This window comes from Tursiops truncatus, chromosome 4 (assembly GCF_011762595.2).
Source record: "Tursiops truncatus isolate mTurTru1 chromosome 4, mTurTru1.mat.Y, whole genome shotgun sequence".
Taxonomy (NCBI): domain Eukaryota; kingdom Metazoa; phylum Chordata; class Mammalia; order Artiodactyla; family Delphinidae; genus Tursiops; species Tursiops truncatus.
In genome coordinates this window covers 25,683,091-25,710,304 of record NC_047037.1, presented here as the reverse complement: position 1 = coordinate 25,710,304, position 27,214 = coordinate 25,683,091, and the positions used below count along the sequence as shown (strand labels likewise).

Genomic DNA, 27,214 nt, shown 5'->3' with positions numbered 1-27,214 from the left:
TGTACTTTCTTCGGTTAGTTTCAGAAATTTTTTAAATTTGATTTTTAATACCCAATTTAATAGAAATGAGTCATATTATCATTTCTTTCTTTACTCGGCAGCACACCATTTGCACCTCACCCACGTATATGATCTGTGGGTTGTGGAGAGAAATTAGGATGTTGCTCAATAGCCCACATCTTTCAACAAAGAATACTTTTCACTAACACTCATGAGTTTCTTGTAGGCACTGGGAAATGTACACCCTTAGCTGCTAAACTAAATTCGTGAACTCAATAAAGAGAAAATTTGAGGAGCAGGTCATTAAGTCAGATTCTGTGTTCTCTGTAAATACCAATGACTGTTGTCATGGAGTGGATGAGATGACCTTGGTTTTTATGGTCTAAAACTTTTTCTACAGAATGATGCAGGAGCTGTTACTGAGAGTCAGAATAAGAGGCTGCAGAACTGTATGTGGCTTGCCCTTTATTTATGAATCAGATTTTAAGTGGAAACCACAGTTGTTTCCTTGTTTCTCATTCATGCTTTAGCAGAGGATATGATGCCACAGATTTGACTTGGTTTGTAGTGTCTCCTTTAAGGTTCACACAGCTTTCTTTTCCTTTTTAGAAGCCACAGTAGTTTTAATGTTATTATCAAACCACAGCGTGTACCTTGTTGGATAGACCTTGTGTATATCCAAATATTATTTGGTAGTCTCAGTACTGGCTGTGGTGGTTTAGTCCTATTTGGAAATACAGCAAAAGTAAATAAATGCATATGTACATATGTTTGGGTAGGTGGTATATAGGCATACAACTTCAGACATGTGGAAAACAATTTTAACCCTTTGAATGTATTAATTCGTATTTAAAGATAATGTTTTAGGTTGTTTAACTTGAATATAAATGTTTTATGTTGTTTAACTTGAATATAATAACGTTAATTTTTCTTTATTCTTCCTTAGTGTCAAGGCATGCCATGGGTTGCCTCTCATAAATGGACAAAGCTGTGACCCTTATGCAACAGTTTCTCTTGTGGGCCCTTCTAGGTAATGCTTATTGAATTAGTATCAGATTTTTAAGTTTTAAAGTTTAACAATTACAAAATTAAAGTTCTAAGAGAACTTGCTAAATAGCTATTTATGACACAAAGTAACGAATGCTTTGAAAGAAAAATCTTCAGTTAGTTCTATTATTCACTTGCAAACAACCAACTCCTATTTTTATAAAAGAAAATGAGTGCCATTTCAAATCTGCCAGACTCTTAGGCTATGGGGAGCAACCTGTGTTTTATAGTAGTTAAAGTGTACTTTAAAACATAAACCTGACCTTCATTCATCATCAGCCTTCCTAGTTTCAAATGTCTTAGATCTTATTGCAGGTAGAATCCTGTTTTAATAAATGCTAGTTCAAAATAGCAAAGGAATTTCTATATTTTTATCTGGAAAACAACTCAGGACTAAAAATACCTTTTTTCTCATGGCATCTGTGCTGTACAGAGAGAATTCCAAGCTGTAGACAAACTGCTGAAGTACCAGAACATGGTGAAGTGCACTGTATCATTGATGTTAATTACTTACGATAATTTATGGAAAATCTATCACACTTTGTAGTATTTTCTGTTTTATAATTTCATTATGGTTTCTTTCAGAGCCTGACTAGTCTGAAATTTGTCTACAACTTGAAGGTTTAGAGTCAGGAAACAAAGAGCATACTATTCCCTCTACACAAGCACATGTATATACACATAGACATGCACTTCTTCTTCCCAACCCCAAGCTATGTATTCTTATTTTTTAGAAAATCACCAGTAAGTCACTTTGAAAAATGTATTTGTCCCTATGTATGTAAAGCACCATGCCTGGTACTTATTGGGTTCTCAAACAATAGTATCCTATTATTATTATAGATGGTTTTATATTTAAAAATATAAACCTGACCTGTTTGCTAAAAGCAGATACTCAATCCTATAACATTCATACTATCAGAGGGATTGAGTTTTGTGTGTTAAAAATGTTTAATCTAGTTGAGCTGTTTTTGGTTTTGGTTTTTGTTTATAATCAATACTTGATAGATCCTTTAGTGTAATTGCTTAGTAATGTACAGATAGAAATTATTTGGCTTGTGAATTTGTTTTAAAAAGTCACTGTTGGTTTTGATATTGTACTGTCATTTGGAGGATGTTACCATTGGCGGAGGCTGGGGAAAGGTTACATGGGACTTCCCTGTACATTTCTTTGCAACCTCCTCTCAATCTGTAATTATTTCAAAATTAAAAGTTTTTTTTAAAAAGCCACATTGTGGCTGAAGCCCAAGAAGTAAACTAAGAATGCTTTTCGTGTTCCTCTGGTAGTTTTCAGCATAGATAAAGGTACTCTGAATCTCATTGTCTTCCTTCTACCATTTATTTCGAGTTGCTTGTACAATCGAATGTGTTATTAAAAACCCCTGAAGTAAGCTTGGCAGTCAATCTAGTATAGCCATAGAATAATATAATCTTGGCATATATCAGATATACAAAATTTGTGTGTTCTTTGATTTGAAGTTTTAGAGACACCTCAGTTTTTTTCCCCCAAGTAATATTTAAAGCTACTGCCTTCCCCGAGTCATCTTAACAGTTAAACAGAAAGAGGTCAGGCTCCCTGGTTGGAAATAGCATGTTTTATAATTGTGTACTATTAAGTTCTACAAGGTAAAACTCTACCACATTGGAACAGGAATGACCAAAAGAAGACAAAAGTAAAGAAGAAAACAAGCAATCCGCAGTTTAATGAAATCTTTTATTTTGAGGTAACATTTTGTTTTATTTAAATGTTAACATTGAATATTGAATGCTGATTTACTTCTTTTTTTCAAATTCTGGCCATAGTCATAATTTTATTAACTAATGCAACTAAGCATTTCTAAGCAGTAGAACCACAGTGTAACACAGTAGAGGCCCAGTGCATAAAACAAATAACGGCAGAGCTGTGATTGATTTGAAGATGGGGAAGTCTAGGACCACACCTACTCTTCAGTCATCCTCAATATCACAACCCCCTTCACACAGAACCCTACCTTATCCAGCCCCTGACCTAACATGCAGTGGCCCCAGGACTCTTCTGCAGAATATTATTTGAAAACCACTAGTTAAATAAGTACGATATCACTTGGTAGATCTGGGTTCTGGTCCCAGTTGAGTTTGAACAAATCACTACATGGGAGACTCAAATTTCTTATCTTGTGAAAGGATAATTTTGTAAGAGAAAACAGTAGCATCCCTACCTAACTCAGCGTTTTTAGGAGGTTCAAATGTGAAAATGCTTCAAGACTATAAACTGTTATATGATTAAGGCCTTATTATTAAGTTCTTTTTAGCTAAATCACTCTGTGGACACATGCTTATTTTCTTAGAGAACTTCAGCTGCCTTGAAGTTGCCCAAAATACAGTGCTTTGGAGTTCTCTACTGTGGAGCATTTGTTAAATAAATGCTTTTTCATATTATTAGAAACTATAGGAAAAAAACAAAAATAATCAAACTGTATTCTAAAAGATTGTGTTCTACCCATAGAATATGTTGCAGTTGAGATTACCATGTAAGGAAGATTTGAAAAAAAGAGTTACATTTTGTGCTTTTCCTTCTTTTTGTGTGTGTTTTTCTTGATGTTTCAAAGTGAAAAGAGCGAGGGCACATCTAGCCATGCCTGCTTACTGTACTTTAATAAGGGAACACAGTTGAAGAAATGCCAAGATTGAAGTAGGAGGAATTGTGGGGGGTGGAGGCAAGGAAGAAAGAAAACAAAAGAAAGTGCACCAGTGTGAGACGCCCCATTTCCCGGCTCAGGACTTGCTCAGTTCAGTTGTTCTGTACTTACAAATGGCTGTTACATCTAGCCTGGAGAAAACCAAGAAGGGGCGACTTGCAGCAGCAAGCAGATGGTCCTTTGACAGTCAAGACCTGACCTCTTTGCTATATGCAAGCATACATATTAGGCCTTGAACCATTCATTCAAAGGGCCCTTTGTTGAGTTGATTATAAAGATAAAAGTCCAATCTCTGTGCTCTAGTGAGAGCAGGAGACCCAAAGCGTACATGTGTGTGCATACACTCAGCAGTAAAATGCAGTAGTAGATACTGGGTAGCTCTGCTCTAGGTGAGTTAAGCCAGAGGAAAGAGTATTAGAGAAGGAACATTTTGAGCAGAGACATAGAGACAGAAAAGCAGAAAGTTATGTCCAAAGAGTAGCAAGTAGTGATTTGACTAAAAGGGAATAATGGGAACTAAGCTTAAAAAGATAAGAGTAGGACCAAGTAATGAAAGGCCTTGAGAGCCAGGCTGAAGTGCTGTGTTAGCCATTGAATGTTTTTGAACCTGGAAGTAATGAGTAATGCACTGTTTTGGGAAGAATTAACCATGATCTGTGGGCCAGATGGCTGAGAGAGAGAACAGAGATCAAGAGACTGTTGTAGCTTAGGTGTTTTTTTAAAAAAGGAAAAAGCAGAAAGGGGGGGCTCTGATTCAAGAGAAGTAATATGGAAATGAGAGGAAGAGATGGATGAGAAAGAAACTGCAGATGGCGAGATAACAAATTGGTTATAGAAGAAGAGAGAAAATGAGGAGTCAAATGTTGTCTTCATGATTTCAAATCTGGAAAAATAGAAAAGTTAAGAAGGAAAACATAAGTGGTTCAGTTTGGGGCATAATGAGCTTGGACTCAGATATGTAAAATCCTCCCATAGGAAGTTCATGACTGTGATGGGTGATGGTTGTAGATAAAGAATCAGGAATTGCTTACAGCAAGTCAGGAAAGAAAGCCAAAGGAGTAGAGGTATACAATAAAGGAAAAAAGTGAAGAAGGTTAGTTCTGCCACATATTATGTATTTGACTTTGAGTATGTCTCTTAATTTCTGTACTTCAGCTTCCTCATTTTCAAGATGAGGATAATAAATCTAGCCCTGCCTGCTTCAGGGCAGTGTTCTGATGAATAAAAGAGATAATGGATGTGAAAGCACTTTGTACAGCACTATGCAGTACGTATGTAGAGCAAAATAAAATATAAAACCCTGGAGAAAACCCATATTTATAGGTTCTGAGGAAGAAGTACCAGAGGAAGAAGCAAAGAGAGCAGAAGGTAGCCAGGATAGTGCTGGGTAAACTCAAAAGACCAGAGTAGCTCTGGGAAAAGGGAGTACGGTTGTATGGTCACTTGTCCAGATAAAGGGGTCAAGGAAGGTGAGAGCTAAGAATTTCATCATCAGACTTGATGACTAAGAGAGGGGTCTGGGGAGGGTGATCTGTGAGGAAGCCGGATTATAAGGAGTTACTGCAGTGAGTAACTAGTGAGTGGGTGGTGAGGAAGTGGAGGCTGTAAGGATGGGTAACAGTTTTGAGATATTTGTCTGTGAAAGGAAAGAGATAGGAAGACCATAATTTAAGGGGAGAATTTTTCTTAGACTTGAATGAGGTGAACAGTCTGGTCAAGAAAGCTGTAATTAAAATAGATCGAATGCTTGCTGCATGTTTACTGCGTGCTTATTACTGCATACTGTGTGGGGACGGAGCAGTCTTAGAAAAGAGGAGGATCATCTCATCGTCTTGTTTGGAAGAGGATGAGAACACTCATCGAGTAAACAGGCCTGTGTGGGAACGGACATGTTCAGGTGGACAGTAGTTGAGGAAGTTCCTGCCAACGGCCTTGATGTTTTTGGTAAAAATGTGAGAAGGAAGTGTACGGGTGGCATTGGTATCTTGAGAAATGTGGGAAGGTCTTCAGACAGTTCCTAGCCTATGCAGCTTCCCTGAAATAGAACACTTTTACTCTGAGTCACCAAGAGATTACATATGAGCCAGAGAACCCAGTGTTGCCATAGATTGAGTTGATAAGGAAGGGTATGGAGGTAAGGTTGATTTTGATATTTTTTTTGCCACCTTATTCTTGCCACTCTGCTACTTCCATAGCTGTTTTTGTATTTATCTTTTGGGTAAAATATTACTTAGGCACTTTCCTCTGTTTATAATATACACAGTCGAACATTTTAGGGATGATAGTTTTTTAAAGTTCATGTAAGAAAAAGATATTAAAAAATTTTTTTTACTAAAATATTTTGTTTATAGGTAACCAGATCCAGTAGTTACACCAGAAAGTCCCAGTTTCAGGTAGAAGAGGAGGACATTGAAAAGCTGGAAATTAGGTATGTGTCTTGGGTTTTACAGAATTGCTATGTTCTGTGCTAAAAGAAAATACTAAATTTAACTGTAAAAGGTGACTCAAGCTTAACAGAATTCTCTTTAGCAACTTAATCGATGAAACTTAGAGGAATGTGCATCTAATTTAAATCCAAATAATCTTTTCAAAATCCAATTTCTTTGTACTAATAGTTAAGGTGTATTTATTTTAAAAAGAAAATGAGCTAATTTTCACCTATTTTATTATATTTTTAGTTTTTCCCAAATTTAATTGCTCCGTAAATTTCTAAATCATAGCATAATGAATGCAAAGAATATATAGAAAAGTAATTATGTATTAGCCAATTTAGAAATAATTTTTTTATTCTTCTTAACATATCTGCTGTCTAACAGAAATTTCAGTGAGGTAAGAAGTCTTGTAAGATGATTCAACAGGTGCATGTGTTTGAAGTTTGTGCTATTTCCTAGGTCTTAAATATCTATGCTCTTTGGGAGGGGAAAGTTTTGTAAATGCATGTATAGGTGTGGTGTTAACAGTGTGTTCATCTAAAGGGTGTATTAATCACATGTTTGGAATGATCAGGTAATGTATTTTTCTAAATCACCTATCTTTACATATTAACTGGTTTTAATTGAGAAAGAAACTGTAGTCTTGTGTTGGTTTCTTTTCTCAAAAGCAAAAAAGGAACTCTGTAGTCCTTATTTTTACAGGTTAAAATAAAGTGTAGACTTTGAAACTAAGAAACTTAAGTGCTTTCTTTTAGATTATTTAAGATAGTCACTTTCTATGCTTTTAAGTAAAAGCTACTGCAGTATTCTGCTTTTTTAGTTTAGACAGTGAGGTATAAGACAATGCTAACATCTCTTGTTTTTAAGCATGTAAAATTATGTCTGGTACTTTTGCCACAAGCATCTTTGCCGTAGGCATTTTTGCCGCAGACATTTTCGCCACATGACTAATTGGCCATAAGTCAGCTTTGCTGTGAAAAATAAAATAACTAGTTGACAGTTGGTTTCAACTGGTTGAAATGTGTTAGCATTTCTCCTGGTTATCGACGTTATTGATAGCTTCATTGAGCAGACAAGTGACGGTGATTTGCCCCAAGAATTGGTTTCTTATTTGGAAACACACCTCATTGGAGGAGAAAGAGGCTGAGGGCCTGAAAGGCACAGAGGCAAAGCCACATTTCGCATAGAACTTCGAAGCATCCATCAGCAGACATGTGACACTATGGCAAGAACAAACAAGAGTGTGGAGGCTTCAGTACAAAACTCAGAAACCAATATGCATCCTAGTGTCTGGAAACGCATACCTGTCTTAACGAAGGAAGAAATTTTAGGAAAAAAGTGCAATGCTGAATGAGGAGACAAATCAAGAAACAAAAACAACATGTGAAATACTGTGAACGAAAGACTTCGAAGATAAGCGTTTGGGTACAGCCCACAAAATAGAGTCAGTATTTGCACAGCATTGCCATGAATTTACACACATTTTGAATGTGTTCAAATAAATTTTGTATTTTGCAATAAAGTCTTTTTAATTTTGTTTATTTTTTATGTTTGTGTCTTTTTTAATGTCTCTCTTATTTTATTTTATCTTTTATCACAAAATTGCCTTTGACCAATTAGTTATGTGGTGAAAATGCGGCAAAAAGTGCTTGAGGCAAAGATGTCTGTGGCAAAGATGCTTATGGCAGAAGTACCCAGAACAGTAAATTAGTGCTGGAATACCAATCATAGTAATTTGAAGCTTTTTGGTCATGTGTGTTCTCTTACACATTGTTTGCAAAAAATAAAGCCAGTTTTTAAATTTTCAGGATCGACTTGTGGAACAATGGAAACCTGGTCCAAGATGTTTTCCTCGGTGAGATTAAGGTTCCTGTGAACGTGTTAAGAAATGATGCTTCTCATCAAGCCTGGTAAGAAGACAAACATTGTAGTGAACTACATAGTAGGTCATCCCCTTTCATGCACTGTATATGCAAATAAATGCTTACTTTGAGCATATTTTAAGTTTTTAATGGATAAGCCCAAAGTTATTAACATTAACTGATTTGGCCATTAATTTATTGTTGCAGAAACATAAGTACAATTATATTAGTTTTATGACTTGTCCTCTGGTACTGAGATAAAAGAACTGAATTGCCTAGGAATATTTTCATGTTCAAAAACTTAATCTTAACTCTAAAGAAAAAATATAAAACATTTCGAACATTACGTAAGAGTTGCCCATGTGAGAAGATGCTTGATCACAAATCAGCATCTGTAGTTCAGAAGCTTTATTAATGGGCATGGGAACTGTGGATGTTTGAAAGCAAAAGGTTTATTGTAGGGATTCAGCTGTTTACGGGATCTCACCAGTGATTTTCCTACCCCAAATCCCATTGAAATGCACCATGGATGGCTCTGATGTTATGTTCTAAATGCCTAGGATCTAGATGTTGTTGAGCTGATCCAGTTAACACACTTTTCAGGAGCTCTAGTGGCTCAATATTGGCTACAATATTACCTTTTTGTGACTTCTAATAGTGACATTAAACTCATGTTAATGCTCGGACATTAAACTGATGTTAGTTTCCTTAGTAGAATCAGTGTGAAACTCTTGTTTTTTTTCTGTCTACAGCACTTAAAAGCGTGTATATCCTTTCCCTTCCAGTAGGTTGCCCAGTAGCCCTCATGCTAGACTTGGGTTTCAACTGAGTATAAACAGCATGCCTTTCTCATTTGCCTCTTAAGGCCCCCTTTTTAGGGCTCAGTTTCAGTTGCCTGGAAGAGGAGTTGAAACAGTGTTCAGATGTTTCTTACTGTGGACAGCAGTCTCATTTGCCTTTAGGATTTTGCTTCTCCTGAGCGTCGTCAGGCATTCTTCACTTTGGACTCTGTTGTCCTTAAACAGTTCTCCCTAGTAGACTGATATTTCTTTCTTTCTTTCTTTCTATCTATCTATCTATCTATCTATCTATCCATCCATCCATCCATCCATCCATCCATCCATCCATCCATCCTAAGTCTTAGTTGCAGCATATGGGATCTTTAATTGTGGCATGAAGAATCTTTTAGTTGTGGCATGCGGGATCTTTAGTTGCAACATGTGGGATCTAGTTCCCCTGCCCAGGGATTGAACCCGGGTCCCCTGCATTGGGAGCACAGAGTCTTAGCCTCTGGACCACCAGGGAAGTCCCTAGACTGATATTTAGAATGTCAAAAATTTTATTTTATTTTTACCTCTTGCTAATGCAGATCTAAGATTTATTAGTCTTTATGATGCGTTTTATATGCTGTAATTTTCAAAATGTATCCATAGATGGAAACTTGGTCACTATGAAAAACTGATGAACATTTGAGGCTTGTCATTCACCTCTGCCAATCTTCTTCCACCTTCTATAAAATTAGCATACTGTTTAAAAAATATTTATTCATTTATTTATTTGGCTGCATCGGGTCTTAGTTGTGGCACGCAGGATCTTCATTGCGGTGCGCGGGCTCTTCATTGCACTGCACAGGCTTCTCTCTAGTTGTGGTGTGTGGGCTCCAGAGCATGCGGGCTCAGTAGTTGCGGCACGTGGGCTCTCCAGTTGTGGTGTGTTGGCTTAGTTGCCCTGCTGCATGTGGGATCTTAGTTCCCCGACTAGGGATCGAACCCACATCCGCTGCATTGGAAGGTGGATTCTTAACCACTGGACCACCAGGGAAGTCCCTAGCATACATTTTTAAATGAAAATTTCTGAACTCAGTTCATTAAGTCTTTAAAATGATATGCCATGCTACTTGGTACAAAATAAAATGTGAGTCATTGTGCCTCCCAAGGCCCCTCAAAGTGAACTTGAAATGTGCCATTATAGCCCTATTTTAAATAAGAGGTCTCCAAATTTGGAGGCCCTCCAAATTTGGCAAAATTTGTAGAACTACCTAGGCAGGATGTAAGAACACTAACAAACAAATTAATTTTATTCCCATAGATTTTTTTTTTTTGCTAATAATATTTTAAAAGTAACCTGCCTAAAAGTATGTATTAAAATTTATACAACATGAAATAGAAACATCTGCTAATTCATTTATACTTCTCTGCATGTAAGGAAATATAAAAATGTGAATGCAGTTTTCTTTTAAGTCAAATTAAATCTCAGCCTCCTTTGTCAATTGTAGAGCTGCAGCATCCCCTTGTGGGGTTGATGGTAACTACATGAAAACTCAGGAAACGCTTTATTTACCTTCAGGATTTCAGGCATATTCTTTCTTTCTTTCCTTTTTTTTTTAAATTAATTAATTAATTTATTTATTTTGGGCTGTGTTGGGTCTTCGTTTCTGCGCGAGCGCTTTCTCTAGTTGTGAGCAGGGGCCACTCTTCATCGCGGTGCGCGGGCCTCTCACTGTTGCCGCCTCTCTTGTTGCGGAGCACAGGCCCCAGACGTGCAGCCTCAGCAGTTGTGGCTCACGGGCTCTAGAGCGCAGGCTCAGTAGTTGTGGCTCATGGGCCTACTTGCTCCGCGGCATGTGGGATCTTCCCAGACCACGGCTCGAACCCATGTCCCCTGCATTGGCAGACAGATTCTCAACCACTGCGCCACTGGGGAAGCCCAGGCATATTCTTTCTAATCTTAATATTCTAGCTCATTAGTGTTGATAATATCTAGTTTTAACTTTATCATATGTAGATCACAGAATTTGATTAGACTTTTTGAATAGGTAGTATACTCACATGGTTCACAGTTCAAAAGGTAAAAGTCTGTCTCCTGCCCCTGTCCCCCAGCTAACCATTTTCCCTCTTCTGAGGCAGCCGCTAGTTTGAGATTGTGGAAATATTTTATGTAAGTATAGGCAAACATGGATATATCCTTCTTTCCCATTCGTTACACAAATGTACACATTTAAAAAAAATTTTTATTTTATGTTGGAGTATAGTTGATTAACAATGTTGTGTTAGTTTCAGGTGTACAGCAAAGTGATTCAGTTATACATATACACGTATCTATTCTTTTTCAAACTCTTTTCCCATTTAGGTTATTACAGAATATTGAACAGAGTTCCCTGTGCTATATAGTAGGTCCTTGTTGGTTATCTGTTTTAAATATAGCACTGTGTGTACTTGTCAATCCCAAACTCCCTAACACTCCCTCCCCCCCACCCTTCCCCCTGGTAACCATAGGTTCATTCTCTAAGTCTGTGAGTCTGCTTCTGTTTTGTAAATGAGTTCATTTGTGTCTTTTTTTTTTAAGATTCCGCATATAAGCGATATCATATGATATTTGTCTTTCTCTGTCTGACTTAACTTCACTTAGTATGATAATCTCCAGGTCCATCTGTGTTGCTGCAAATGGCATTATTTCATTCTTTTTTAATGGCTGAGTACTATTCCATTGTATATATGTACCACATCTTCTTTATCCATTCATCTGTCAGTGGACATTTAGGTTGCTTCCATGTCTTGACTATTGTAAACAGTGCTGCAATGAACATTGGGGTGCACATATCCTTTTGAACCATGTTTTTCTCCGGATATATGCCCAGGAGTAGGATTGCTGGATCATCTGGTAGCTCTATTTTTAGTTTTTTAAGGAACCTCCATACTATTCTCCATAGTGGCTGTACCAGTTTACATTCCCACCAACAGTGTAGGAGGGTTCCCTTTCTCCACCCTCTCCAGCATTTATTGTTTGTAGATTTTTTGATGATGGCCATTCTCACTGGTGTGAGGTGATAACTTGTAGTTTCGATTTGGATTTCTCTAAGAATTAGTGATGTTGAGCATCTTTTCATGTGCCTCTTGGCCATCCATATGTCTTCTTTGGAGAAATGTCTGGTTAGGTCTTCTGCCCATTTTTTGATTGTGTTATTTTTTTTTGATATTGAGCTGCATGTGCTGTTTGTAAATTTCAGAGACTAATCCTTTGTCAGTCTCATCGTTTGCAAATACTTTCTCCCATTCTGTGGGTTGTCTTTTCATTTTGTTTATGGTTTCCTCTGCTATGCAAAAGTTTTTGAGTTTAATTAGGTCCTTAATGGACACATACTGTATCATATTCTGTACCTTACTTTTTTTCACTTTCAATTTAGTAGAACTTCAGTAAGTATTTGCTGACTGTTTATAGTGGTTAAGAGTGTGGACTCCAGAACGAAATTGCGTTGGTTGAAATCCCAACTCTGTCATTAACTACCTGGGTGGCCTTGGACAAGTTGTTCCACCTGCATGCCTTTGCTTTCTTTGGCTATCAAATGGGGATAGTACAAACAGTACCTGCCTCCCAAAGTTGTTAGAGGATGAATTGGTTTCATGTAAAGTAAGTTACAAGTGGGTATACCATGGGTATAACTCAGGCTCTCATCATTATAGTTATTGCTGCTGTCATCGCCATTATTCCACATCAGTACATATAGAATTTCTGCATCTTTTTTTTTTTTGGTACCAGTATTCCACTGTTTTGTAATGGTATAAATAAAGAGAACCTTAGTGATCATCTAGTTCAGTCTCATTTCACCAGTTACATCAGTATCAGAGAACTTAACATGTGCAAAGCCCTTGTGTGATTGTACACATTGGCACAGTAATTTCCTCCTAAATGATCCAAAATGAACATTAAGAAAATAGATGCAAACATCCTTTCATGTTATAATTTAAAATTTTGAAAGTAAGATTCAAGAAGTAAATAAAACACATGGTTGGAGTTTTTTTCAATATAAGCACTTTATACAAATTTAAAACTAGATTAATATTTACTTTAAGATGAGTTGTTTTTGTAGTTTGCTAATTTTGGCACCTATCTTTAATCTCCTATCTTTAGTAAAAATCTGTTGATAATGATTATCTTTCTGGAACCAGAAATAACATTTAAGTATTAGTAAAGGTGCCTCTGAACAGTTATTTTCCAGATTAGTCAGCATTATACACAAATAATTGTAGTTTTTGCCTGCCTACCTCAATTTTAATTATACAGACCTTGTTAAAATTTTTCAAATGCTGATTTTTCTTCTGTTAAGGGGCTGTCAAAACTGCTGACTCTTGAGAACATTAGGATTGCTTTTTTGTCTAACTATGAATGAAAAAAATACATGTGAGCAACTGAGTGCCACTTTCAGTTGATAACTTCTTTTTGTTTCCTGTTCCTTATTCTTTCAAACTGAAACACTTCATTCAAAAACTGAAGAAAATATACTTGAGGTTTTTGTTTTTTTTTTTTTTTTTTGTATCCCTAGACCTCAGACACACCAGATATCCTCTACTTAACAAATCTTGAGGTTTTTCTTTTTAGCTCTAATTCATACAAGATTGCTTAATTCACCAGGGCTCCTTTAGATTGTTTAAATTGAGATTTTTGTAACAGTGTTTTAAAATAATAAATTACATGTACATAATTATATAAATAATGACATTATGTATAGTTATTTTACATATATATGTTTAACTTTTACTTGCATTTATTTTTTTGCAGCATTTATTCCTGGGCCATAAGTTTTTGTTTCTTCAGTTTCTTCTGGGATATCTTTTTCTTCTGGGCAACTCTTCTGGTTTAGGAACAATCTGTTCTTTTTCTGTGAGGATTATCTCAGTGTGGCAGGGAGAGCTCATGTATGGGTTGATCCGACCATGAGCTCTGTAAGTCCTGTGCCGTATCTTGGGGGCTTTGTTCACCTGGATGTGCTCAATGACCAGAGAATCTACATCTAAGCCCTTAAGTTCAGTATTACTCTCTGCATTTTTGAGCATGTGCAGTAAAAATTCAGCACTCTTTTTGGGCCTCCGACCCTGTGTCCAGCCCCACTGTTTGGCCTGGGGCACACCTACCAACTCCACCATTGTAATGATGGAATGGCACACATTGCTTCTGTAAGGTGACATCCTTCAGATACTTGGTGGCTTTTCAGATATGCATACACTTAATGGCCTGGGCAGTTTCACGAGTGTTCTTAAAGTGAACACGAAGATTTGAACCTCTTGATTTGCCTGATTTTTTGTGGTTTTCTGGGTCAAGTGAATAACAAACCATTTTTAGAGGTTACCTCAGGCCGTTTACTAGAAAAGCTATTTAATATATTTTAAGTGGTAACAGTTATATGTATATAAATGTTTTATAAATAACATTTACTGTGTACAAGGCACTATTCTAAGTGCTTTACTTACATAACCTCCTTAGGGATTAAATCAGTTAGATACTATTATTACCCCTTATTTAAGAGGTGAGGAAACAAGCACAGAGAGATTGAGCAGTTTTCCCAAGGTCATACAGCTGTGATTTGGACCAAACTCTTTGACTCCAAAGTTTTTGCTCTTAACCAATGTAAAATAATAAATTTGTACTTTGGCATAAATATTTTTGAATATGTTTAAAACTCAAAAATATTCTCTGTTTTAAGCTGTCAGCAAAGATTTGAGTGTCCCTTGCTTATAAAATATTATTAAAAAGAAAATTGAGTGAGCGTTCCCTTCTCATTTAAAAAAATGATCTTTTCAAGGAATGGGTAGGGCAATTTTGAAATTCTGTATTTTGTTCAAGTAGACATGGGTGAAGTATTTTGTCCATAGGAATTTCTTATCCTGCCAAAGAAACCTAAGGAGACAGGTTTAAAAAGAGTGGCAGGAGCAAGCCCTTCTGGAGTTCCTGAGCATCCTAGAACAGTGTATGCATAAAAACGAATAACTGGCATAACACTGCCCTAATCCCTCTGCAAAGAATGTGCCATGTTAGGACTATAGACCTATTTTGCGGATATTTTGTAGTTTTATGAGAGTACCAGAGGGATAAAGCATATTCCTTCCCCCAGTAATTCGGAGATAAGGGAATTAGAGATGCCCTCTGAGTATAATTTCTATAGAACAAACCAAAACAGAGTCTGTAACCTGACTAGAGTATGAGGACACTGTTTAGGATGGGTAGGCACAGTCCCTGGGAGGCTGGGTTTTAACTGTAACACAAGTAATTTTATCCTTCCATATACGGAAAACATGAGTTAAACTAGAAGGGGCAGAATAAAAATGTATCCCAAAGAGGCCAACATGGGTGGCTGCTGCCCATTCAAGCACAGTCAAGCGGTAAGGGGATTCTGTTCTAGAAGTATTGTTCTTTCCTTGGCAAAATTGTCTTAGCTGAGAGATTCTTAAGATTTCCTTAGATCTCTGTGTTGTGTCTCTGTACTCACCACAGCACCTTCTGCTAAATAATTTGGCTTTCCAAATAGCTTACCAATAGGTAAAAAATGTATTGATCAAACATAAACAATTGTATTAACAGGTAAAAAAAGGTATTAGTTGAAGTAGGCGATGTAGATGAAACACTATGGGAAATAGTGATAATTGTTGAAGCCAAGTGATAAGTGCATGGGGGTGATGGTGAGGGTGTTGCTTACTAATATTATCACTCTTCTCCCTACTTTTGTGAATTAACATTTCCATAATAAAATGTATTAGTCACAAAAAAGTGTGGGTCTCTTTGCCATTTGACTGTTGTACAGTCTTTCCTCGGTATCCATGGGGGATTACTTCCAGGAACCGTGAAGTTCAAACCCATGTTGTTCAAGGGTCAACCGTATTTCTTTTCATAAATTTAGTAATTGGCCTTCTGTTTTAAATATATTAGTCTCTGTGCTCAATCATTGCAATTCAGGTTCACTTTGAGATGTGCTGTTAAAACTAGGTATCTGGGTCTGCAAAGCTACAGAACATACACTGCATTGTTGAAAATTGACCAAAGTGATGCCCACATCAGGATGCTTGGGGATCAGCCAGCTAGACTTCCCTTAGAGGCACTTCAGAGTCATTTTTGCTAATAGGCTTATTTCCAATTATTTCCATAGGCAAATTCTTTAAATCATTATTTCTCAAATCAGAGACTAGAAGTTCTGAAGGTTGGTCTTCTGAGACAAGAATTCCTGTTTTGTGGGTAGTGATATAATTTCTGTATAATTTCTTCTCCTTACATTACCATTCCTTCATCTTTTAAATTTTTCTTGGTTAATTCTCTAGTTCTCTTTTATATCTTTATCATATCTTTCTGAAAGCTAGAATTCTATTAAAACCCCCTCTCTTCTATTTTTAAACAAGTTAGTCTGTTAGGGGAAGACATCAAAAGTAAATATCAGAACTACTGACTCCTTTCTAAAAAGCATTCTAGCTAATGAGTGAAGGAGGGATGATAGAATCATAGTTATCATTTTGCAACCTGTGCAGATTAATGACTCTCAGCAGTGGCCATCAGTGATTGCTAATATCACAAAAAGAGAAAACAGTCAGACATTAGTGCCTCTTGGTGGGACTACACAACACTCTAAATGAAATGTTCTTGCCAGAATATGAAATCTGAATCTAACCAAGCCCCTAGATCTATCTACAATACTATAGGAAATACAGAGGAGACAAAAGAACATGTTAAATGACATCATGGAGATAGAGTTAACACAGTCCCAAGTCTGGAAAATTGTATAGATAAATTACCTGATTTCTTAGTGGTTAGAGGGTATCTATAGGTTAAAAGAAACTTAAGCTATCAACCAATTACAATCTATAAAACTTGGATTTGAATAGAACATAGAAAACTGTTTAAGTTTGGGAGAATTTGCATACTGACTGGATAGTAATGATTTTTAAAAGTTTATATATATATTTATAGTTATATATACTTAAATATTTATAGATGAAATTATAAAACACCTGGAAATTGTTTTAAAATAATGCAGGAGTGGGATGGGAGGAGTGAGTAGAGAGACGGCTAAAACAAGAATAACCTTGAGTTGATAATTATTGAAGTTAGGTGATGGTACATGGGAGTTCAGTATGCTACTCTTTTTACTTTTGTATGTATTTTTAAATTTCCATGACAGAAAGTCTTTAAAAATAACTTAGATTTCTGGTTTTGGTCCTACAAACTTCTCTTGATTTTTAAACACTTCTCTTTCCTTGGAATATTTAAAGCTGCCTCTATTTTTTACATATATATTTTTTGCCTTTTACTTACCTGGAAAAATTCATGTAAACCTGATGTTTGCAAATAAAAACATTTTCAGTATATTTGCACTGTTAATTCTTTAATAATATAAAAATCATTTATAAACCTTCAATCACTTTTAAAAAATAAGTTCAAATTTTTACAATGTAGGATTTACTTTAAAATGAGATCACTTATACCTTCTTGTAGTATGTCTTATCTATTTCAACCAAATGTGTCTTTCTTAAATTTAGTTGGTAAAGAGTTATTTTTGATAATATGTTGGATTTTGTGTTTCATTTTTTATTATTTTTTTCCTAACCTGCAAGCTAATCAGACTCTTATTCAGTCCTTTTGAGATCTTGATTTTTGTATTATCTGTACTTTTTTTTCCTGGATTAAAATCTATTTTTAGCTTTCTAGTTCAATAGACAGCCACTATTAAGCCTCTGAAAATTAATACTGTGCTATTTAATGAATTATCCTAACATTATATATTAAGTTGACTTTTTGGATTTAGTTTTTTGATAGCTTAGCTGTTTGTTTACCTCACCAACTTTGAGGCCCATTACCATTGCATAGAATTGATTCTATTTTTACTTTAGGTACTTGCTACAACCAAGAGACAATGGAAACAAGTCATCTAAAACTGATGACCTGGGATCCCTTCGATTAAATATATGTTATACAGAAGACTATGTGCTTCCTTCAGAGTACTATGGTCCTTTGAAAACTTTGCTGCTAAAATCACCAGATGTTCAGGTACTTTAAAAATCTTGTGTGTTACTTAATATGGAAAGGCTAGAATAATTCTGTAAATTATGAGGAAAAGATTTCAGAGTATCAAGTTTTATTAAAACTATATATACGTGTGTGTGTGTGTGTGTGTGTATATATATATGTATACACACACACACACACACTCTGTATGTATGTGTATATATATATAAAAATATATATATATTCTGAACCAGAGTACTGTATACCAATATCTGCTCCAAATTTCATCTCTGATAAAAATCTAGAAAATTAAATATTATTCTATACAACAGTTATCATTAATGAACATATTTGAATTACTTTTTAAAGGCTAATGATTGAATATTTAATCATGCTTCTTTGATTTTGTGCTTGTTTTCTACCTTTCTATATTCTAGCCGATATCTGCCTCATCTGCTTACATTTTGGGTGAAATATGTCGAGATAAAAATGATGCTGTTTTGCCCCTTGTACGACTGCTGCTCCACCATGATAAACTTGTTCCTTTTGCCACTGCAGTAGCTGAATTAGACTTGAAAGATACACAGTAAGAGTTATATTTTATTAAATGTTAATTACGTGCTGTTGAAATTGGACCTTAATTTGCCAAATTGTTTTTGTAATCTCAGTTCTTTTGTATTGACCAGCCTCTTTCTGTATAGAGGTCTTAAAAGAACTGCTTAGCAAGTAATAAGAGGCAGTTCTTTAAGTTAGCAAGCAGTATCCACCAACAGTAAAGTTAACAATTAAAAGATTTTTTTCACTCATTGTTAAAATTTCCTGTTACTAATCTTTGCTTCTTTATTGTAATGAGTCACATGTCACAAATAAAACACCAGGACAGAAGGGTTTTTTCCTCCTTATCCATTATGTAGCACCCTTATATGCCCATGTGTGACATTAAAAGCAATCAGATGGCTTCCTGTTCCTGTCATAGTCTAACACTTGTTTTAGACACACACTACTTTTGTAGTTCAAATATAGGTTACTTTTTTTTGCTAACTTATTTTTTTGTTTTTGGTAAGTTTGAAAATCCTAATTGTAGCAGGTTGGTAAAAATTACTAAAATTGTATATATGACCAAAGTCAAATACCTCATTATTGATTTTACAGCCTTTGTTTATTACACTTGGTTTCACCTTATTTCTATTTGTATTTCAGAGATGCAAACACAATTTTTAGAGGAAATTCCTTGGCTACCCGATGTCTGGATGAGATGATGAAAATAGTGGGAAGGCACTACCTGAAAGTAACATTAAAACCTATTCTAGATGAGGTACAGAATATAACCTCTGATACTAATAGTTTGTCCTTATTATAGCATCTCTTTCATCAAGTTATCTACTGATGGGGATGATATATCCATTCACACATTACTGAAAGAACACAGGTGAACACTTTAGAAGTAAAATAAATGATTTACTTTTCCATCAATGGATTTTTACTTGAAGGGCACATTGTAGTATACTCTACATAATTATTTCTTTGTTATAGGGTTTATTTTAGCTGGAGTTTCAAATATATGAGAAATGTTTTTTGATACAGTTCTTTAGGCATATTGTATACATTATCTCTGGATGGGGGGTTAAACTTTGTTACAGTTTTAATTTTTATAATTGTATGATCAGAAAAATAATAGTTATTTTCATTTTGCCAAATTATTTAGAAAAGAGCATTAGATGAAGAATTAATCTATTTTCCAGATATGTGAATCCTCAAAATCCTGTGAAATTGATCCTATTAAATTGAAAGAGGGAGATAATGTAGAAAATAATAAGGTAAGTCTTCTCTGTCTTTATAACTGCATTAAAATTGGTCTTAATGGTATACCTGTCTCTCACTTATGTTATTTGGAGGGAAGCAGTGCTTTTTATTTGCATAATGCCTATACTATTAGCAGCATTTCCTATGTCTAGTTTTTAGAATGTTACTTCCCTCATTTCTCTTTGGATCATTTTATTCTCTGCTGCTTCTTATGAATTTTATTCCATACATTCACCTCTTATATCTAACTAGTCTAAATCTAATTCATTAAATGAGTTCAGGATGCAATTGTCCTTTAGCTGAGTGCGTTTAGAGAAGGGAAGCAAAGTTTTAGAATACTAGATGGTGACTGCCTAATATATCTCATTTTCGCTGCATTTTTTTCCATAAAGGCTGTTGAAGATGTATAAAAGTCAAAATCTTAATGTTTACCTTTTTAAATCCTACAGGAGAATCTGCGCTACTATGTAGACAAGTTATTCAGTACAATTGTAAAATCAAGTATGAGTTGCCCCACTGTAATGTGTGATATCTTTTATTCTCTAAGGCAAATGGCCACTCAAAGATTTCCTAGTAAGTGCCTTGTTTTACTAAAATACTCCTTTTTTTTCTATACTTGATTTTTCTGTAGATTTATTATCTATTTAGTTTATGTGAATGTGTTTATGGTTTGTTAAGTATATAGTCTTCTTTCATTTTTCAAAATAGTTCTAGCATTTTAATGAAACATCTGATTTAATTTTCTTGTAATCTCAAAACAGAATACTCTTGCTTATTTCAATATAATAGCAACTTTATACAAGCAAATCAAAATCAACACTAATTTTAAGAAAGGCATAAATTTAGAACCATAACAGTATATAAGTATTTATACCAGCTGCTTACAAGACTGTTAGATATGATAAACAAAAACAGCTTTGTTATTTGTACCAACTACCTTTTCCACTTGCATGCATTCAAAATAGTGAGAATTTTTAAGTTCTGTACAACTGACTAGATTTGACAGTTTGAGAATGCTAAGGTCTTAGTGATGAGAGGTTTTTGCAGAAACGGTTTTAGACATTAGAAACATCTCTGTTGCAATATACATAGAATTTTGAGGTAACATATCAATATCTGGCATGCTTTAATTTTGCAAGAACACCTGTGTCAAGGCTTTGCTTAGAAACATTTCAATTAAATTAACAGTTGCTATCTCTGATTCTCAACACTTGGAATTATTCTAATTATATGCATCTCTGATAAGTAAATAAACTTACTATGGCTGTCTTTCCAGATCTGCCTGTAATGGGGGGGAGGGTAAGGAGGTAAGGCAGCTGCTTAAATTATCAGTCTTATCCAGCCGTGTGAAACTGTAAGTTTATTTCTGTAACCATCTGAAGAGATTTTGCTATTTTATCATATTTTTTAAGTGTGTTATGTGCACACAGGTGTGTGCAGTTATCTGCTGCTCCACTAAATTACCCAAAGCTAAAGTGGGGTTGAGTTGTCCAACTAACATGTAGATAAATTCAGCCCTAGATGTCTTTGCTAATTATAGTAAAAATATAAACAGTTAACTTGAAATAAGCATACTAAATCTAGACTTTGTAATGAAAATAAGGGGAGCAGAGACATTAAAGTATGGAAAGATGAAATGCTGACTGAAATTATATTTTTAAATAGTGTGTTAGATCATAATAACCACATTGAGGAGGACTTAGTGAACAGGCACAGTGCTAGCCTGAATTATCTCCACTCTCTCACCTACACAACACCACATGAGATAGGTACTGCTCCCCTTCAGTAGTTGATGAAACTGAGGTTTAGGGAAGTCAAGTAATTTGCCCAAGGTCCGTGACATGGCCAGCAGGCAAGCAGGGTCTCACACCTGGGCCCGGCCCACTCCAAAGCATGCTACTAATCAGCGTACTCTACACTACCCAGTGAATTTGGCCTTCAGTATGCATTAGCTGTTTAATTCTTGTTTATGTGAATAATCTAAAACACATCCTATGATCTTTTAATAAATGCAAACATATTTCCTTAACTATCTTTTTGTTGGCCTTAGATATTCTCAGTAGACTCCAGTAGTGATAGTTCTATTCTCAAAAAGTATTTTCATTGTTTTCTCATTTGTTCTTACTGCCCTGGGAATATGGGTGGGGAGTGGGGAGGCAGTCATGGGAAGCAAGTATTATTAAAGAACTACACATTAAATGACTTGTGGGTGACCACCTGCTGAGTGACTTAGAAGAGTTAAAACTCAGACCAAATGCAGACATTGTTTCCCTCACCTGCTTCTTTACCATCTGATTGATTGTTGCATTGTGTTGACTCCAGTCAGCAACAAAAGCTGTAGCTGAATGATCAAAGCCACAAGTTGTCTTCAGTTCATCTGCATTTTTATAGGGAATATTGGTAGCTTTTTTAAAGTAAAGATTTCTGTCTAATTGTTTATATTACATAACCTTTGATATTGTCAAGATTTTTGAGGGAAAATTGAAACAGTATCCTAAAACTGAAGACAATCGCCTATCTTAGTCTTAGGGGATTCAGTATTACCACTAGGTAGTGCTAGATACTACTTTTATTTTTGTTGTTGTAATTTCAGGAGTCTCTTCTTGCAGATGAGGAAAGAGGTATTTTTCCAAATTAAAATATTTCTGACAACCTAGCAGCTTTGTTTTTCACTTTCTTTATTATATTATTTCTTTCAGATTTTTTTTTAGTCATAGGATTTTTTTCCTTTAATTTACTCATAACCATTACTATCATTTCATCAACTCAGTTCTTACTATACAAATTATATTTATCTCCTATTTAATTTCCATGTTTTTCCAATATTTTTTACCTGGTCATCTTTGTTTTTTAATTCAGTGTTTTTGTGCATGACATTTCACCATTTTTTTCCTGCAGATGACCCTCATGTTCAGTATTCTGCAGTGAGCAGCTTTGTGTTTCTTCGTTTCTTTGCTGTAGCGGTAGTATCACCTCATACTTTTCATTTGCGACCTCATCATCCAGTAAGTGTTGTTCTTCTCAAAGCTTTATTCCATTTTAATTTATTTTTATTAAAATAAGAAAAGATAAAATAACAGGCAAATTTCACTTGGCTATGTTTTCTTATAACGGATACTTAAATTTACTGGGCATTTTTCTTAGCCATTTGATTCTTTCAGAGAAGGTGGAAAATTCTATTTTTTTGTTATTGTTAAAAGATATGCACATGAATAATAATACTGTGTTGGTAATAACTGCAGCTTGGTGATGGGTACAAAGAAGATTCATCATCTTTTCCCTCTGCTATTCTGTATGTTTATAAATTTCCATAATACAGGGATGTCTTTTTTTCTTTCATTAGTTATAGGTTTAGTTTGATCTTGCAGATATCTTTAAATCTCACAGAAATTTGAAGAGGCTCATTTCTGAAAGGTGTAGAAACTTTCATTGGAATGTAATTTGTTTGGTATCTCCATATTTTTACTTTTTATTCACCTGAGATGATGATATAAATATATGAGATTTAAAACTTAAGGCATATAATCTTTCTGTTCTGAAGTCGTATTTAGTTACTTAAATCTGAATCTGCACTGCATAGATTTACGTGTTTCTTAACATTTTAAAATTCCTTATTTTTGCTGTTTCTTTTTCCTTCTCCTACAGTGTATTATTGCTAATTCTTTAACCTTTTATGTTCCAAACATTTTATAATCTTATCTAATTGTTTTTGTTGCTGATTTTTATAACAAATAATAATAATAAAAGCCAACATTTATTTAGTCCTTGCTTTGTACTAGGCCTTCTTCTAAGTACTTTATATGTTCTAACTTACTTAGTCCTCCCAGTAACCCTGTGAGGTAAATTCTATTCTCATCTTTATTTATAGATAAGAAAACCACAATTCAAGAACTTCTCCAAGGTCACACAACTAATAAATTATGATTTGATCTCACTCAATTTGAACTGGATTAAGAAAGTTCACTGACTGACCCACTCAGTCTTCCCAGGCTGTAAGCTTACCCCTGTTCCTTCCTGCCTCTTAGGCAGTCAGGTGTTTGAGCACCTACAGTGTATCAGATGCTGTGCTCAGCACTGGAGATGCAGTGATGAGGAAGAGACACTCCCTGCCCTTAGGTAACTCGCTAATACAGTGTAGGGAAGACCCACAGGTTTTGGAGTTAAACTGGGCTCTGCAGCCACTGCTTCTCTTGACAGCTACACATTGGCCACTTACTTAACTTTGAGAACTGAGTAAAACCATGCTGCTGTGGCAGCAACACACACTTTCTTGTCAAAGAACAAATGGTCTCTGAGCAGCTACAGCGGAGGATTGGGCCAGTGCCTTTTGTTCACAGGGCTGTCCTTTCTGTGGCTATATTACTGAAGCTGTACAGAACTGTGGGGCAGCAAAAGCTTGATGACATTCTGGACATAAACAGAACTCCTACCTCTGAGCTTGTGACCCTGCCTTATATTCAGACTTGAATTTGCATATCCCTGTAACAGATGTTACAGTAAAGTCCTTCTAACCACAGACTCTGTATTTGAAGTCACTTTCCAATCAGTATGTCAGAAGGATTGCTTCAAACTGTCATATAACTTTACTGTTTGCTTTTAAGTGAGCCTTTCATTCTAACTGGGGAAATAAGGCAAATATATAAGACACATAATCTAAAACTACATACATAAATCTAAAACTAGCACCTGATTAGTACCAAGTAAGGAGTATAGACAATCCATACTATAGAAATTGAGAGCAAGGAATGATCCCAGTGACCTGAGGGCGATGACATTGTCAAGACTATTATTGAAAGTTACAGAGTGGTTGAGGAGGACAACCAGTTAAAGGTTGTTAGATTTTACATTTATAAGTTCTTTGGATTTTGAGAATATTAGTAGAGTAGAAAAGAAGAAAATCCAATTGCAGAAGATTAAGGAATAAGTAGGTGAATGCAGTTTTACCTAGGAAATATATCAAAAGTGAGCTCGCCCTGCTGCTAAAAGACACGGGCAAATTCAAGTATGTACATGTGTGTGTACATATACACATGAATAAATACTTCTTTTGAAAAACACTAATTTTAAAATATGGGTTATAGTAACATTGACGTGGTAGACCATTCTTTTGAGAAGTTTCATAGTAAAGAAGAAAGATTGAACTTTCCTTCTCATCCTATCCCCTAGTCTCTCACTGATAGCTCCTTCCAAGACTCAGCCAAGGCAGACTTCTCTAACCCTTCAGTCTGGGTTAGGCTCCTCTCTCATATGTGCCTGTAGCACCCTGGGGCTTCCTCTGTCATGGCACTTGTCATACTGTTCTATAATCATCTGTTTATTGTCTCTGCATGTGGACTGTCAATACCTTAACAGCAAGGGCGGGATCTTTTTCAAATTTGTGTATCGCAAGCACATGGCACAATTTCTAGAACAAGTAGGTGCTCAGTAAATTTTTTTTTTTTTTTTTTTTTTTTTGCGGTACGCGGGCCTCTCACTGTTGTGGCCTCGCCCATTGCGGAGCACAGGCTCCGGACGTGCAGGCTCAGCGGCCACGGCTCATGGGCCCAGCCGCTCCGCGGCATGTGGGATCTTCCCAGACCGGGGCACGAACCCGTGTCCCCTGCATCGGCAGGCGGACTCTCAACCACTGCGCCACCAGGGAAGCCCTCAGTAAATGTTTGATAGGTGAAAGATGGTAGCTCAGAGAGAGAGCTCATCAAATGATGTCTTTTCCAAAAATGGGAAAAGCTATGTATGGTTTAAATAGAGGAGAAGAGACCAACAGAAAGGGAGAAATTAAAGACAGAAGGGGCCTTACTAATGTATCAATGTACTGGATGATTCAGAAAGAGTGTCTTTAAAAGAAAAAGTGATAGAATAAACTTGCTGGGGGAAAGAACAGTTTCTCCTTTGAAGTATTATGGTGAATCCTATGAAATTATTTCGTTTTGGTTTTTTTGTAGATCAAAAATAGTCAACAGCAATTTCACATGGTTCAACTTAATATAAGGAGAAAAGGATAGGATATGTTGTTTTGGGGTGACAGAGTCAACGTTTCAGTTCAATTTAATAAATGTAATACAGCATCTACTATATGCTGGTGCTAGTCTGTGTACTAGGTGCCAGATGACTAAGGTCCTGGGCATCTATGAAAAATTATGATGGCAGATAATAGCAGGGTGAAAATTTAGAACGGCTTCTTTGTAGAGTACACTAGGGGATCAGCAGTAGCTAAATGATACGATTGTCAAATAGTAGTGAGGGCCATGTTGGTGTAAACAAACCTCTGACATGCAGAAATTATGTAAAATATGGTTTGCTCACTTTTTTCAGTTCAGGAAAATAATGAGCTAAAACATTGATTTCAAAACCAAATTTCAACAGGGAAGTCTTGATGAAATTCAGTTCAAATTCAGGTTGTTAGCACATTGTTAAGAATTTTATATTCTTCAAAGGCAGAGAATTGGAGGGACCTTTTATAGATATTGTAGCTAAAATATTTTCTGGATGTTGTAGCTAAAATATTTCTGAATAACCTTAATTAAGGTGTGTAACTGTTTCACGAGTATATCGTAATGATCATATCTCAGATATTCCTTCTTTTCCAGAATTGCCTTACATCCTGGTCATCTCTTCACCTTCACAGTCACTGCCTATTTTCAGTGTGGGGATACTAAAATATTAAGGAATGTCAACCAAACACTAAACTAAAGCATTTCTGTATCTAAATTTTCTTGAACATGTCTTTTTTAATTTTAATTTAATTTTATTTTGATTCTTTTTAATCTCTTTTTTAAAAAAAATATTTATTTATTTTGGGCTGCATTGGGTCTTCATTGCTGCGCGCGGACTTTCTCTAGTTGTGGCGAGCGGGGGCTACTTTTCGCTGCAGTGCACAGGCTTCTCATTGCGGTGGCTTCTCCTGTTGCGGAGCACGGGCTCTAGGCACGCGCGTTTCAGTAGTTGTGGCACATGGGCTCTAGAGCACAGGCTCAGTAGTTGAGGCGCACGGACTTAGTTGTTCCGTGGCATATGGGATCTTCCCGGACCAGGACTCGAACCCGTGTCTCCTGCATTGGCAGGCGGATTCTTAACCACTGCGCCACCAGGGAAACCCTTGAACATACCTTTTGATGGCAGATTATGGGTATTTGAATCTCCAAAACAAAAAAGATGTTTTATGTAGTGATAAGGGAATTGGTTATACAAATGGATGGATTGGTGGAAACTCATCAGACTATATACATTTAAAATCTGTTCATTTTATTGTATGTAAATTATACCTCAATTAAAAAAAAAGGAAGCAGCAAGGATTCATTAGGGAGCACTGTTTAGTCAACTTTATTTATATTTATTTCTTTCTGGTAGATAGGCCTGGATAATAGACTCAAATAGTTACCTTCTGCTAAGATCCTACATGAACTAAGTGACTTCTTATTTCCTAAGTTGAATTTAGGTCTTTGCTTCCATGGTGAAAAGAATTGATTGCAGAAACCATAAAAGTATTGAATATGCTTACAAGTGGGTTGAATACAGAAATTTGGAAACTTCCATTTTAAGTCATATGGTAGAAAAAGGTAGATGCCATTGACATTCCAAAAGTGAATACAATTTTTTAGGTAATCCGATCTGCCATACTGTACCCACCCCC

General features: G+C 35.8%; 1 protein-coding gene across 4 annotated transcripts in view; it reads left to right on the top strand.

The window, feature by feature from the left end:
- RASA2 (RAS p21 protein activator 2) overlaps positions 1-27,214 on the top strand; it is a 117,904-nt gene that overhangs the window by 63,372 nt on the left and 27,318 nt on the right. For all 4 annotated transcript variants that reach the window (XM_073803752.1, XM_019934280.3, XM_019934281.3 and 1 more), the window contains 10 exons: positions 947-1,030; positions 2,699-2,771; positions 6,077-6,153; positions 7,966-8,067; positions 17,667-17,823; positions 18,219-18,367; positions 18,982-19,096; positions 19,524-19,598; positions 20,034-20,157; positions 22,483-22,589. In XM_073803752.1, coding sequence (XP_073659853.1) covers positions 947-1,030; positions 2,699-2,771; positions 6,077-6,153; positions 7,966-8,067; positions 17,667-17,823; positions 18,219-18,367; positions 18,982-19,096; positions 19,524-19,598; positions 20,034-20,157; positions 22,483-22,589 — 1,063 coding nt within the window. The remainder of the gene's footprint in view (positions 1-946; positions 1,031-2,698; positions 2,772-6,076; positions 6,154-7,965; positions 8,068-17,666; positions 17,824-18,218; positions 18,368-18,981; positions 19,097-19,523; positions 19,599-20,033; positions 20,158-22,482; positions 22,590-27,214) is intronic.